Source organism: Babylonia areolata, chromosome 6 (assembly GCF_041734735.1).
Source record: "Babylonia areolata isolate BAREFJ2019XMU chromosome 6, ASM4173473v1, whole genome shotgun sequence".
Classification (NCBI taxonomy): domain Eukaryota; kingdom Metazoa; phylum Mollusca; class Gastropoda; order Neogastropoda; family Buccinidae; genus Babylonia; species Babylonia areolata.
The window spans coordinates 38,614,483-38,630,909 of record NC_134881.1 but is presented as its reverse complement, the minus strand read 5'-3'; the positions used below and the strand labels follow the sequence as shown (position 1 = coordinate 38,630,909).

Below are 16,427 nucleotides of genomic sequence, written 5' to 3'. Positions count from 1 at the left end.
CATGCATACACACACGTACGCACGCGTGCGCGCGCGCGCGCACCGACACACACACACACACACACACACACACACACACACTGCCACACGCCACCGGCTGACGCCGGCCGCAGGCTTAATTCCGTGTAGGCCATCCACAAAAACATCAGTACGAATGTACACAATGTTCTTTGTAACAGTTCGCCTGGTACAGCTACGCTCAAACCACACTGCCGCGGGCACAATCGATGGACCGTGGGTGGAGGGAAGTGGGTGGGGGGGGGGGGGCAGGGAGGTGGACATTATCAGCTGCTGTCGATCTCACGTTCTTCAAACAGCTAGACACAAAGAGGGACAAAGCTGTGCACGCCACGGGTGGGGTGGGGTCGGATATAGGCACAGGGAACAGCTGCTGTTCGTATAATGACAAAATTCTCCCCCCTCCTACCCCCATGCTACTCCTCTACCTCACTCCATCTCACCCCTGAAAGAAGCAGACGACCATTAGGCAAAATGGTCACCCGAGTCCTGTGGTGGTGTTTTACCGTCTTTGTTGGTTGGGTTAAAGGTGAGGGTGAGGGGTCCTAGTGTGGGTTTAAGCCGTTAAACTGTCACAGCTCAGCCATGGTCGCCCTTCCATCCCACCCTCACACACTTTCGCCGCATGTACCGCCGGTCAAGCCTTTGAGATTGAACACAGTGTCAAAAGCAAGAACGATAATGGATTCCAACTGGGCTGACTATAGTTTTCTGTTCAGTTTATTCTTTTTTTTTTTAACCCCCCTGCGAACCATTTTCGTGTCAGAGTAATGCATTCCGATACTTTTAATGTCCAGTCCTTGTACGACCGCGCCGCTTTGTTAACGGTGGATTCCCGGACAGACTGTCAAACAGACAATGAGAAAGAACAGATAACGGTGAATTCCCGGACAGACTGTCAAACAGACGATGAGAAAGAACAGATAACGGTGAATTCCCGGACAGACTGTCAAACAGACGATGAGAAAGAACAGATAACGGTGAATTCCCGGACAGACTGTCAAACAGACGATGAGAAAGAACAGATAACGGTGAATTCCCGGACAGACTGTCAAACAGACGATGAGAAAGAACAGATAACGGTGGATTCCCGGACAGACTGTCAAACAGACGATGAGAAAGAACAGATAACGGTGAATTCCCGGACAGACTGTCAAACAGACGATGAGAAAGAACAGATAACGGTGGATTCCCGGACAGACTGTCAAACAGACGATGAGAAAGAACAGATAACGGTGAATTCCCGGACAGATTAGCTGCCTGAGTGACAGAGGAAGAGATACAGACAGAAGGAAAGAAAGAGAGACTGGAAAAAACTCTGTGTGTGTGTGTGTGTGTGTGTGTGTGTGTGTGTGTGTGTGTGTGTGAAATATTTGTTGAGAAAGGGCATGACACCCAAGATCATCTAAGAAGACATGGTAAAGACACTTGGTGATGACTCCCCTTCTTATTCAACAATCAAGAAGTGGGCTGCTGACTTCAAGCGGGGCAGGAAGAGCACAGAACAGGACGCTGGGTCCGGCTGCCCCAAATCCTCAACCACTGATGATAAAGTGAGAGCCATTCACTTTTGATGACAGGCGTTTGTCAACTGCAGAATAGCCAACACTACTGTGCATCAGCTACAGTTCAGTGCAGACAGTTTTGATTGGTTTAAATAATCTTTAATTATTCAACAATACACATGATTACAATGCAATGAATGACAAAAGAGCATCAACAAGCTTAAAGCTTATACTGTGCTCACAACGTTGTACTTCAATTTTATCACGACGGCTTGATGAACCATATTATCAATTGTATCAAATAACATTCATAAACAGTAAGTAATGAAATAATGAAATAAAACAAATAAACAAACAGTACATAATATAGTAAAATAATGCTAATATCAATATTAACATGAGATTAAATTTATTATCACCAGAGTAATCGGCCTGATAAAAGAAAAACACGAAGGAAAAAAAGAAGAAGAAAATTTAGAAGAATGGTTGGTAAGGTGGTGGGTAGAGGGGGAACAGAGGGGAGAGGAGAAATTCTGACAGATCATTGGCCAATCCATTCAACTTTGAATATTTGGTCAGTCAAATAAATCCAACATATATTTTACGAATAGAATCATGTTGTACCCTTTCTTCACAATACTTTCTAAACTAAAATCTATTTGAATCGGAGATAAACTGGTGAGTGAAATGTGAATATATTTGTATGATTTTGGAGAACAGGATCTCCATGCAACAGAGTTTTAACGTGAATGTAGTTTAGAGATAAATTTAAGATTGTGTTTGCCCGAGCCATATGAAAGTCTTGACAAAATAATAAATAATGTGCAGCAGTTTCGCTTGCAGTGCCACAAGCACAAAGTGGGTCGTTTGTTAAATGTCTGTTGAACATATCTTCTCTTAAGTCACTAATCCCTAGACGAAGTCGACAGTGAATTATTTGTTCCTTTGTTTACCAAAGTAATAATAGCTAGGCACTACAGCATCGTTAGCACACAGGTAATGTTTAAGCTGGCTTAAGGAATTGCTGGTTTTAACATAATCAGGTAGAGAATTCCAGAGATAAGTAGTAGATTGTATGAATGATTTCCGATAGAGTTCGGTGTGAAATCTTGGTACGGTGCGTTCCAGTGACCTGCGTCTATGGTAAGGGTTATTGTCTGAAACAAGACCAGGAACAAGATCATTTAGGTAATTAGGGCACAGACCGTTAACCATCTTGAAATAATGCATAAGTTTGTGTCTTTTCCTTTCTTCCTTAAGTGTACAGAACCCTGATTCTTGGTATATTTTTTGGTGACTTGTCCCACGAACAGCTCCAGTTATGGTTCTTAATGCTTCAAGCTGTAAATTTTCCAGAGAATCTGATTGTGCATCTGTGCAATTATCCCAAACAATATCAGCATAGTCAAAATGTGGTAATACGAGGGTCATTCAATAAAGAAGGTGAATTTTTCGGTATAAGGACTTCTAATACAGATAGAAGCTTATTTTTTTAATAACTCTGTTTTCCCCTCATTAAATTTGACTTTCCATCGCTTAGCCCAAGAATCTATCTTTTGTAAGTCAGAACTGAGTGTTTGTGCACGGATATTTGGGTTGTTTAGTGCTAAGGACATACTTGTATCATCAGCAAATAGCTTAATGTTTGAATGGATGTCGTATACAATATCATTGATATAGATAAGGAATAATAATGGACCAAGTACAGAGCCTTGAGGAACACCTGCGGGTATTCCTTTGTAATCAGACTTATCACTCCTTATCACAACTGCTTGGATACGGTTAGAGAGATAATCGGAAAACCAGTCAAGTAATTTGCCTCGTATGCCATTCGCTCTTAACTTCAGAAGTCCCTTATGTCAAACTCGATCAAAAGCTTTAGATATATCAAACTACACAGCCTGGGTTGTGACTCCATTATCAAAAGATGAGCATAAGTCATTAAAAATACAGAGCAGCTGATTTGCTGTCGAATCACCAGGGATAAACCCTGACCCTGACTGGGAAGGCGACAAAATATGATTTGATGAAAAAAAACGTGTAAACTTGCTTATGGATGCATCTCTCAAGGACTTTACCAACACAGCTAAGTAAAGAGATTGGACGGTAATTACTACAAAGTTCCTTCGAAGCTTTTTTTTTATGAAAATCCTTGTTAGTGGTTCTAGAATGGCTGGCAATGAGGCGATTAACAATATATTATGGACAAGATCTGGCCCTACTGCCTTATTTTTATTTAGAATAACACCTTCAACATCAAGTAATAAGCGATATGTCTGTAAGTTCTAAGTCGAAGAATGGAATGTCAGGTAAATCTTTTTCGCTATCTTCAAGAGTGGATTGTGAAATGAAAAAGTTGTTAAAACATCAGCTTTATCTTTGTTTTTATAATAGACAATACAATTAGATATAATAGGGGGAATTTCATCTGACCCAACACCTTTCTTTCTAAAAAAAAATTGACTTTACAAGTTTCCACCATTCTTTTGTTCCAAAATTGGATGAAGTTGTTCTCTTTTTTTTCTAAATTGGTGATATACTCAAGTTGTTTTCCTCTATATGTAACATAGTTCCTAAAACGCCGAAATTGTAGCCAGTCTTCTGGTCTGTTAGTTTGTTTAGCTAATTTATGAATTATTTTACGTTCCTCTATTAGCAGCCTAATTTCATCTGTCATCCACGGGACATCATTTGGAAGTACAGTGATAGTCTTCATTGGCATACATTGCTTAGCTTTAGCCATTATAATATTTGAAAACGTTTCCGCACTTTCGTCCATTGTTTTATTATTGGTAAAGTTTGATCAAGTTTTGATTGACATCTTTAGGGTGAATAAGCTGTCTGCAAGATGGGTGCCCAGAATGCTGATGCCAGATCTGGAACTGACCAGACTTGAAACTTCAAGGGATCTTCTGGCTCATTTCCAGGATGACCCAGCTAATTTCTTTGGAGAACTGTCACCCAAGATGAAACATGGGTTCGCCATTTTAGGCTGAATCCAAAAAATAAAGCAAGCAGTGGAAACACATTGGTTCTATCCTTTCCAAAAACAAACGAAAAAAAAAACCCAAACAAAAAACCCCCAAACAAACAGGTGGCATCTATTGGAAAGGTCATGGCTTCTGTTTTCTGGGATTGCGAAGGAATCATAATGATTGACTATCTGCAAAAGGGTCACACCATCACAGGAAACTACTATGCCTAATAACTGCGTCAACTTAAAGAAGCCATCAAAGAAAAACGCCGAAGAAAGCTCCGAGCACTGGTCCTTTTGCCCCAGGGCAATGCACCAGTTCACACTCACGGACTTAAAATATTCAAAATTATTATATATGTCTATTTTATGATAATTTTTCTTTTTATAAGTCCGTGTTTCACACTGTGCAAGTGGCAGTGGCTGAGGCTGCCAACTGTGATTTTCAACTTTTGTCCCATCCCCTTTACTCACCAGACCTGGCTCCATCTGACTTCTTCCTGTTCCCCAAACTGAAATCCCACATTCATGGGCACCATTTTGGAAGTGGTGATGTAGTATTTCATGCTGTTGAGGCATTTTTTGGAGGCGCAAGATGCAGCCTTCTTCCACACAGGGATAGCAATGATTGAACACTGCTGGGCATAGTGTATTGCAGTCAGGGGAGGTTATATAGGAAAGAGTCAAATTTCTCCAGTCAAGCTTTGGTGGTTAGGCGAAGAACTTTTTGATCTAACCACGAACCGATAATCTGCTTCTTTTTTTCTTTTCTTTTTTTTCTTTTTTTTTCGAGGATGTGCATGTTGGGTATGATAGTATTTCCACAACCAACCCAACACCGACATGAATTATGGGGACTTAAACGTGCGTATTTTGATTTTCCGTATATGTGTACAGACGGAGGAGGTTCTGGCACTGGCAGATCTGCACGTCTGTCGACCCGGGAGAATGGAAAATTATCCATTCTGAACACAGCAGGACCAGCCAGGATTCGAACCCAAATCCAGTGCTCTAACCACTCCACTGTCGTGCCCTTCGTACAACGAAATAGGACAGGAAGGCAAAGTCATAATTACTTGCAAGTGTCATTTCTCTGTATTGTATTGTATTGTATTGTATTGTAGCCTACTAGTTGTATTACTTCTTGTCAACACAGATTTCTCTGTGTGAAATTAGGGCTGCTCTCCCCGGATATTGTGCGTCGCCACAGTGCAGCGGCACCCATATTCCTTTTTTCCTTTTTAGTTTTTTTATGTCTGTCTGCAGACGTATTTGTATCACTGCAGTCAGAATGGACTTTTTCTATATAGGATTTTGCCAGGTACAATAATTTTGTTGTCATGGGTTCTTATACGTGTGGCAAATGTATACTGCACAATGGACCTCAGTTGATCATCTCATCCGCACGCACTTGTATGTGTGTGTGTGTGTGTGTGTGTGTGTGTGTTATCATAAAGGCATATATATTTCATTTCTAACTGGTCATTCACCAGGAAGTACTCTACAGTCATTCTGATGAGACGTTAAGCCTAATTCCCGTGTGTAACATGCACTTAGCGCATGCGAAAAAACAAACAACCCACAACAAACAAAAAACAAACAAACAAACAAACAAAAAACTCTCGGAGAAAAACAGGAAGAAAAAAGAAGAAAAGAAAAAAGAATGGCTTGACAGGAAAAGAAATACACCTGCAGACAGAAAAATAAAGACAAGCACCAAAAAACCAAGGGTGGCGTTTCACAGCCCGAATTGTACACACTGAAATTTGTTGTGACAAAGAGTAACAACACAGCACAGCACAGCACAACACAGCACAGCACAGCACAGCACAGCACAGCACAACACAGCACAGCACAGCACTGCACAGCACAGCACAACACAGCACAGCACAGCACAGCACAGCACTGCACAACACAGCACAGCACTGCACAACACAGCACAGCACTGCACAGCACAGCACTGCACAACACAGCACAGCACTGCACAGCACAGCACTGCACAACACAGCACAGCACTGCACAACACAGCACAGCACAGCACAGCACAGCACAGCACAACACAGCACAGCACAGCACAACACAGCACAGCACAGCACAGCACAGTAGAACACAACACAGCACAGCACTGCACAACACAGCACAGCACAGCACACAGCACAACACAACACAGCACAGCACAGCACAGCACAGCACAGCACAGTAGAACACAACACAGCACAGCACATCACAACACAACACAACACAGCACAGCACAGTAGAACACAACACAGCACAGCACAGCACAACACAGCACAGCACAGCACAACACAGCACAGCACAGCACAGCACAGCACAGTAGAACACAACACAGCACAGCACTGCACAACACAGCACAGCACAGCACAGCACAACACAGCACAGCACAGCACACAGCACAGGACGACACGACACGACACAGCACAGCACATCACATCACATCACAACACAACACAACACAACACAACACAACACAACACAACACACAACACAACACAACACAACACAACACAACAAAACACAACACAGCACAGCACAACACAGCACAGCACAGTAGAACACAACACAGCACAGCACAGCACTGCACAACACAACACAGCACAGCACACAGCACAGCACATCACATCACAACACATCACAACACAACACAAAACACAACACAACACAATACACAACACAGTGTTGCCGAACGCCTTGCGGGGCATGACGGAGCCACTAAGATATAATATATATTTTATGTCCATGGACGCAGCGAGAAGGGAGAGAGAAAGAGGACCACAGTGGCCTCCCCTGACCAGGCTGAGCGGCGCCAGACAGGGTGACCCTTTTCACACGTCCTGTTCCTCACTGACTGAGGCAGATGTGTGCGACGTGTGCCGGGTACCTAACCTACCCTGGGTACAGATCTAATATAATCATGTCCAGGGGACAATACCTCTCCGCTTTCTTCTCGTTTTCCAGAGCTGTTCGCACGTGGGCAGACATACTGGAGTGTGGACATGGAGAGGTGGGGGTGGGGGAGAGTGCCGGTGGAAAGGGGGCAGGGGAGGTGGGGGGCTGGGGGGGAGGGGGGGGTCTGTGTGTGTGTGTGTGTGTGTGTGTGTGTGTGTGTGTGTAGCAAACGTCCTCCTACTCTCACCACACATGCTCTTTCTCTCTGTTCTTATTTAACACTTTCTACATACGCTACAGTACATCTGCTTAAAAAAAAAGAAAGAAAAAAAAAAAGGAGCAGATGCCTGACCGACGCATAACGCCAGCTCGCTGGTCAAGGCCTTGAAAGCCGCCCTTGGTGTGTGTAAAACATGGGTGACCTTGAGCACTAGGCATCGCCGGCCAAGGAAGCAACAGGATCCCGTGCAGTGCGAATCAGTTTCGTTCCTGGCCAAACTTTTCCGATAAATCCGTTTTAATGAAGAATTCTGATTCGGACGCGCAGGCAGGGAAAAAGAGAGGGGAGGTGAGAATGCGGACAGCGGAGAGTGGCTTTGTATGTCGAATTTCACGCCGAGTGATTTGCCGTATGACATGCCAATTCTACAAGTCAACACAGTCACAACACATCATAGGAGAGTGTCTTCTTCTTCTTCGGTCGTGGGCTGTAACTCGTATGTACACAAGTGGGCTTTTACATGTATGACTGTTTTTACCCGCCATGTAGGCAGCCACACTCCGCTTTCGGGGGTGTGCATGCCGGGTATGTTCTTGTTTCCATGACCCACCGAACGCTGACTTGGATTACAGGATCTTTAACGTGCGTATTTGATCTTCTGCTTGCGTATACACACGAAGGGGCTCCAGGCACAAGCAGGTCTGTATGTTGACCTGGGAGATCGGAAAAATCTCCACCCTTTACCCACCAGGCGCCGTCACCGAGATTCGAACTCGGGACACTCAGATTGAACGTCCAACGCTTTAACCACTCGGCTACTGCGCCCGTCGGAGAGTGTTTATTCGTTACTTGGAGGAATGCTGTATTTTCCCTTGCTGGTGATCAGACCCCCCACACAACTGGAAGCCGTTTTCAGTCATGTAATCAGGAATTACGTTTAGTTCATTTTGATATAGCCTTTTTGTATAGTTCAGAGATCTAGCAGGTGTGCACTTTTTTAATGCTACTTTCATCCAAATGCATACGTCATCAGCATACTGGAGAAGTACAATGTTTTTTGTTAGTTTTCTTGGTAGGTCGAACATTAAAATACTAAATAATAAAGGAGCAATAACAGACCCTTGAGGGATACCCATTTGTAGCAGCCTTGTAGAAAAATAAGTATTGCCTATTTTTGTTCGAATTTTCCTACTGGTTAAGAAACCTTTGATAAATTCAAATACATGACCTGACAAGCCAATGCTTTTAAGCTTACAAAGCAATCTTGAGTGCCATACTTGATCATAGGCTTTTGTTACATCAAAAAAAAAAAAAAAAAAAAAAAAAAGTAGCTAATATGCACTTTCGTCTTGCAAACTGATACTTTACTTGAGTGGTTAATTTGACCAAATGTTCAATTGTAGATCTAGCCTTGCTAAGTCCTGCTTGATTCACAGGAATAACGTCATTTTTTTTCACAATACTGGGTACGCCTATTTAAAACGATATAGGTCTATAACTGTTAATACATTTTTTAGGTTTTCCTTCTTTGTGAATTGGAACAACAATTGATTCTTTCCATATTTTAGGTAGACAGCCTGTATCCCAGCATCTTTCAAATATACTTTGGAGAATATTAATCCAATTTTCCGGAAAATGCTGGATCATTTCGTTAGAAATAGCATCGAGTCCAACAGATGCTCTCTTATTTGGAATTGTAGATATAGTTTCTTTTAGTTCTTGGAGGGTAAAAGTAGCATTAACATAATTATTGTTGTCCCCCACAGAATCATTGGACATATCAGAATGTCTTTCTCTAAAAATCCTCTGGGTTTCACATAATCCCTCTGTTCTACTCAAGTACAAAAGGGAATACGCATTTAGGTAATGTATGGTGGAATGCAGATTGTGACAGAGCTGTAAATGAGAAAAAGAGAATGTTCAAGGCGTACATTCCTAATAAGAATAATAAGAAAATCTTGAATAAAAAGTTTATACACATGAAGCAAGCTAATAATATATACATAGTAATAGAGTTGTAGAACAAGCTAAGAAAGATCATTGGATGAACTTTTGTAAAACAGAAGTTTCCAACCATAAGGATTCAAAAAAAGTATGGAAACAAATAAATATTATGAAAAATGTGTGGGTATGCATTAGTACGTTGAATGTAGCCATTTTTTCTTTTTTGAATGATTTGCCTTCTGAGTATCTTTCAATTTTATCAAGTTTTAACGCAATTATTTACTTGTTTATTTCAATTTCATTATATGTTGTTTTATACAAACCTTTGGTAAGCTTTCAAGGCCTAATCAGTACGTTGGGGTTATGCGGAGATCAGACATTATGCTTCTTTTTTTCTTTTTCTTTTTTTTGGAAGTTTTTTCCAAGCAGATGTGATGAAGTGTATATATGGATAAGTCTGCATGCTTTGACACCTCTTGAAACTGCTGTCAGCCCCTTCTGCAAAGTTCGCGACACACTGCATGCCCAAGTGTGTGTTCTCTTTCCCTTCCTCTCTCCCCTGCCTGCCTGTCTCTGAGTCTCTGGTTCTATCCAAGGAGTGGTGGCCTAGTGGGAATGCTTCCACCTAGGAAGCGAGAGAATCTGAGCGCTAGGAGTCAATTCACACATTCGTCAATCTTTTCTCCCCCTCCTCCAGACCCTGAGTAGTGGTCTGGACACTAGTCATTCGCATGAGATGATAAAACTAGGTTCCATGTGTAGCATGCACTTGTACACATAAAACGATTGTCCCTGGCAAAAATCTGTAGAAAATTCCACTTTCATAACGAAAAAAACCCAACAATTGTACTGTAGAGATGCGCTTTCCCTGGGAAGCCTGAATTTCACACAGTCAAATCCATTGTCAACTTGTGACAAAATGTAAAATGATATGATACAAATGGTTTAGAAACTTTGCATTGTTGTAAAAATTTACTCAGCAACAGACCCTCTTCAACTTTGCTGATTTACAGACAAGTTTTTTGTATTTGTATTTGTATTTCTTTTTATCACAACAGATTTCTCTATGTGAAATTCGGGCTGCTCTCCCCAGGGAGAGCGCGTCGCCATACTACAGCGCCACCCATTTTTTGTATTTTTTCCTGCATGCAGTTTTATTTGTTTTTCCTATCGCAGTGGATTTTTCTACAGAATTTTGCCAGGAACAACCCTTTTGTTGCCGTGGGTTCTTTTACGTGTGCTAAGTGCATGCTGCACACGGGACCTCGGTTTATCGTCTCATCCGAATGACTAGCGTCCAGACCACCACTCAAGGTCTAGTGGAGGGGGAGAAAATTTCGGGGGCTGTGCCGTGATTCGAACCAGCGCGCTCAGATTCTCTCGCTTCCTAGGCGGACGCGTTACCTCTAGGCCATCACTCCACATTATGCAGGCCAGGGGGCCAAATGTGAGCTGGACTGGTAAAAGAAATAATAACTGTTGGGAAAAATAAAATGAAAAAAGATTTTCGTGAAAAGGATAGTTCACAGCTGAATACACAGACCTCATTCACCTACATGTTGCATACTTCATAAACATTACCACACAAACATGCAAGTGCACACATTCACAAACATCCACAAGCAAGCACATTAAAAAAAAATCCACAATGCTCATTCAAGGAATTGTTTTTACTTCAGTTGAAGTTGACAATGTTCCCATTTGGCTGGTAATAACAGGCACATCAAGAACAAATGTACACAGAAATAGTAACTGATAATTATTGACAAAATAAACAAATCTTTTTGAAAAGAATGTAATGACCAAAATGAACAATTCTAAAAGTGCAAATTAATAGTCATTAGAACAAAATTAACAGAAACCCCGAAAATTGTTGTGTTTAAACAGAAAAGAAAGAAATAGGTGTCATGCCACCAGAATTAACCCCCTGACTGCAGCTGATCAGCACACCTGTCAGTGAAGGGCTGTCACCTCATGGTCATCAGATAACAGGTGAGGATGTCAGTCACCATTCTTTATCTGGAATTCTTCCTCTGGGAACTGTAATACTTAAGTTTTGCTAAATCAATGACACCACTGAAATCAAAAGAGCAAAAAAGAATTAACTGCACTTCCAACCCAGGCCACATTGATTTCAGTTCCCCATGGTTCATCAGGTGAAGGGGTTAAACCTTTTCTGGACAGTAGCAAAGAACAGTCATCCATTTTACAACCCTCACATCATCCTGACTTGAGTTACTCTCTTGATTACCCTTTGCATCATGTATGAATATATTCTTTTTTTTAAAACAGTTTTTCTGGAAACATTTAAATGTAAGGACTTCCTGTACATGTAATGATGTACGTATGATAAAATGAACAGTTGTATCTTTGAGATGTTTTCATGTAAGTGTTGTTTTGTTTGGATGTACACTGTTTAGTCTCAATCATTTTGTGCCATCAATCTGAATGTTTCTTTTCAATTAAGACATAGCCCAGACTGGTGACAAATCCAACCACTGATGCATAAATTCTTCAGAAGGCGTGTGCCTGTGTTCTCTAGAAGCCCACTGAGGCACATGTTTACCTCATTGCTCAACAAGAAAACGACTTCCGTGCAAAACAGAACATCTTCAACAGTGGATTGAAAACCTTTACTATGTGAACAACGGATTGACATATTTTCTGTTCACTCTTTCCAAGAGTAACAGCGACTGATCCTTGAAACCAGCTTTAAACAATTCACAACTTATGAACTATTGTTTGGTCAGTTACTTATTCAAAATTTTTTCTACATTTGATTGACCAGATACATTCACAGTTTTTGAACTTGAATTTTGGTCATTTTCAGATTTTATTTATAAACGTATGCCACTAGTACACACTCCTCTACTCTCCCCCCCCCCCCGCCCCCCTCCCCACTAAAAAGCTCAGAACAAACAAGCTGCCATGCAGTCTCAATCATTCTAACTGTATCTGTAAGCAACATGAAGACCTTGGGTATGGATGAATGTGGGAGAGGAAGCTTCAATGGGAAGTGGGAGGTTTTCTTCAGTTTTTATAAAATATTACTTGATCAAAAGAAATTCTTATTCATTCTCTGTTTATGTTTTGGACATAAAAAAACGTGTAGTGGGGTGTGTATTTTCAGTGTTGTGTTTACTGAAGGGATGGACCAGTGGCAATGCATCCACCTAGGAAGCAAGGCAATTTACGCGCACTGGTTCAAATCCCACACTTCGCAGTATTTTCTCCTCCTCCACTACACTTTTAGTGGTGGTCTGTATGCTAGTCATTTGGATGAGATGATAAACCGAGTTCCTGTTTGCAGCATACAATTAGCACAAGTAAAATATCCAACAGCACAAACTGGTTGTCCCTAGCAAAGTCATAAAGAAAATTCTACTTTGATAGGAAAACAAATACATTTTTAGACAGAAAAAAAAAGAAGAAAAAAAACAACAAAGGATGGTGCTGCACTGTAGCGATGTGCTCTCCTCAGGGAGACCAGCCTGAATTTCAAACAGAGATGTGTGTTGTGACAAACAGCAGTACAATACAACACAATAATGTGAGCATGCTGGTGCAGTGTGCAGTTTGGCCCCTCACTGTCAGCTCATTTTTCCCACCAGCCTGAAGCCATGGCCTGGAACCATCACATTTTCTCACAAAGGGAACAAACAGTTTTCATGTTGGTGTGTAAAACTCCTTTGTGCCAGTAAATCTGTCAAAATTTGATATCATGGGCACACACACACCTGGAAATATAAAACATGTAAATATCTGATAAGGTGTGATGAGGTTGAAGACATATTTGATTTTATTCTTTACATAATCTAGTTCAGTGAAACTGATAAAGTGTCCTGCCACCATCGCTCACATACCACCCACTCACTGACTTAGTTCTCACACTTGCACACATCCACAGACAAACAAGCACACCATATTTATTTCTCAGGTATCAACGGCACATGTGGAATCATAGTTTGACAGAACAGTCAGTATAAACCGCCCAGGTGTACACAGGTATACACAGTGCACCCAGTCCCAACGTACCTGTGACGCTTTCCAAACGTACGCACCAGTGCTTCTTCAAAACACAGGTTGATCTCTGCTGCTCTTCCAAAGATGTCCAAGATACGCATATCACCGACAAATCCAAACCCTTCAGAAACTCCAGTCCATCTCTGGCAGTTTTCAACCCATCAGTTCCTTTCTTGCACATGTCCACCTTGGACATCTTCAAATTGTGTGCCTGCTGAGTGCCGGTCAAGTCTCTGAAGTGCTCCGCTCCTCACCAACGGTTGTGAAGATGGGGTCTGGCACCCTCCATGGAGCCTGGCTGCTACAGGGGAGGGCTGTTGTCAAGAGGTGTCACTGGGTGTGGCGGAAGCGGGGGTGTTGGCAGAGGTCAAGGTTGGACACTCCTCGCTGGCCCTAACCTTGCTGATGGCTTCCCGTAACAACAAGGCCACGTCCGCCTTGGTCTCCTCACTGTCATCTGGAAGCAAAATCAGTCAGCACTGCTTGTCAGACAGTTCAGAGGTGGAAACCACTGATGCAAAGGGTGTGTCACTGTGACCATTCAAATGAGCATTCCACTGGGCAGTGTTTCATAACTCTGTGTGTGTGTGTGTGTGTTTGTGTGCACCCATGCATGTGTGTATGCGTGAATGCGAATGTGCGTGCTTGTGTGCATGTGTACATTTGAGTGAATGTGTGTCTTTGTGTGAAGGGAAACCATATTTTAAAGCAATTGTCATATTCATCATTTTCTTCTGTAACAGACCATGTCAAACGCACACACTGCTGTATCTGAGCCATGTAAATCATCTCCAGCGAAGGAAGGGGACAGAAGAAAGCAGGGAGGGAGAGAGACAAAGAGAGCAAACACAGCAGGCAGAGGAATGTGCACCAGTGAGAGAGACAAAGAGAAGAATATCTGTCTGTCCGTGTGTGTGTGTGTGTGTGTGTGTGTGTGTGTGTGTACAGTCCGTTCAGCAAGTTACTGATCGATGTCACAGCTGGGTGCTTAGAGAACTGAACTTTCAATTCTAGGATCTTGGGTTTGAATCCTGGCTGCCTTTGGTGGGTACAGGGTGGGAAATGCAACCCACTAAGGTGAGGAAAAAGAAAAGAAAAACTGTGACAAGGTGGTTACCATTGGCGATGGTGGTGACGTCCTGTTCCAGCCTCAGCTTGGCCTGTGCACACCTCAGCATGCCTTCCTCCACAGTGTGACTGGCGATCAGCCGGATGATCCGCACGGTCCTGCACACAGACACACACAGAGAATACACACACAAACACATATACACACAGAGAATGCACACAGAAACACACATAGATAGCACACACAGAAACACACATAGACACACACAACACATAGAGACACACACACACTAACATACCTGTGTGTGGCTAACACACACAAAGCAACACTCAGCAGAACTCTGCATGCGCATACACACACACACACATACACACACATGGGCACATGCATGTATTTGTGCAGCTACACAATCCATGCACACATATAAACAACTCCCCCCTCCCACCCACCTCCTTATACATATGAACACACTCATGCACATACATTAACCAGTTCCCACAACACACACACACCAACTCCCATGACATATGTACATACACACACACACACACACACACAAACACATTCTGCCAGTTTTGCTTTTGTGATGACATAAACCTACAGGTGTAGCAAAAAATGTGGGAAAGGATCTCCAAGGCCACAAAGATGTAATCTCTAGCATGTTGCTCAGTCTAATGATTTTGGGAAACCCCAGAGAAATCCTGCAGCATTTTGATGAAATCTGTGCATTGTTTGTTTGGAGATGATGCCAATATTTGTTTGATTATGATGGCTCATGCTGCAGCTTACAGGTTAGACTTATGGCTGCTCCCTCTCTCCGTCATTTTTTCTTGGTGGCAGTCAATGATGTGATGACCTTGCACCTGGTTTTTGAGGTTCTTCTTTTATTTTCATTGAGATTTCAGATCTTCCCAGTTGTAGGCTGCTCATTGTTATTGTGCTACCAGCAGGCCTATTGGCTTGCTCTTTTCCCTTAACACCTGCATGTCCCGGGAAGTACATCCATGTAAGCTTTTGCACCTCAATGTTTTGCTCTGCCTAATGCCACTCTCTGTTCTGAGTTAAACTCTAAACTTTTTGTAGGAGCTCACAGAGTCAGTCAGAATTATCACATGTTGATTTGAAGACACATGTATGAACGGCAGCTACTGGACAGTATGTGTCACAGCTTCTGCTTCTATTGTCATGCTGGAGGTTGTGACTGTACTTTTTTCCCATCTAAAATAAAAAATACATGAACAAGTAAACCTGACCCTCCCCCACCCCCCTTGTCCCCCCACTCCTTTCTCCCCCCCCCCCCCAACCCCTCCCTCCCCCCCACCTTTTCTGCCCCAGGCGGTGGCAGCGGTCCTCGGCCTGCTTGTCGTTGTAGGGGTTAAAGTCGATGTCATGGAGGATGATGGTGTTGGCGGCCGTCAGGTTGATGCCCAGGCCCCCCGCCCGTGTGGACAGCAGGAAGACAAAGATGTCTGGGTCCTCGTTGTACTGGTCGATCAGCTGCTGTCTGTGCACACATACACACACATGCACACACACCACACACACACATACACAGAGGTGTACATGAGCACACACACAGACACTCTCTCACACACACACACACTTTCACACACCACACATGGACCCACACACACACAGGTGTAAGCAAGCATGCACACACATGCACACACACATAAAGGTATACACACACATATGCACACACACACACACACACACACAGGTGTTCGCAAGTACACACACACAGAGGTGTACGCAAACACACACACA

General features: G+C 42.7%; 2 protein-coding genes across 3 annotated transcripts in view; both read right to left on the bottom strand.

Annotated features, from left to right (window-relative positions):
* Nucleotides 1–13,787, bottom strand: part of LOC143283514 (bile acid-CoA:amino acid N-acyltransferase-like) — a 37,544-nt gene extending 23,757 nt beyond the window's left edge. Inside the window, 3 exon segments of the mRNA XM_076589758.1 lie at nucleotides 4,972–5,064; nucleotides 7,406–7,475; nucleotides 13,604–13,787. Coding sequence (XP_076445873.1) covers nucleotides 4,972–5,064; nucleotides 7,406–7,475; nucleotides 13,604–13,787 — 347 coding nt within the window.
* The window catches only part of LOC143282996 (SWI/SNF-related matrix-associated actin-dependent regulator of chromatin subfamily A containing DEAD/H box 1B-like), a 44,484-nt gene continuing 39,280 nt past the window's right edge, over nucleotides 11,224–16,427 (bottom strand). For both annotated transcript variants that reach the window (XM_076588971.1, XM_076588972.1), the window contains 3 exons: nucleotides 15,982–16,164; nucleotides 14,709–14,818; nucleotides 11,224–14,048 (listed from right to left, as the gene is read on the bottom strand). In XM_076588971.1, the coding sequence (XP_076445086.1) occupies nucleotides 13,912–14,048; nucleotides 14,709–14,818; nucleotides 15,982–16,164 (430 nt within the window). In that variant the 3' untranslated portion in view covers nucleotides 11,224–13,911. The remainder of the gene's footprint in view (nucleotides 14,049–14,708; nucleotides 14,819–15,981; nucleotides 16,165–16,427) is intronic.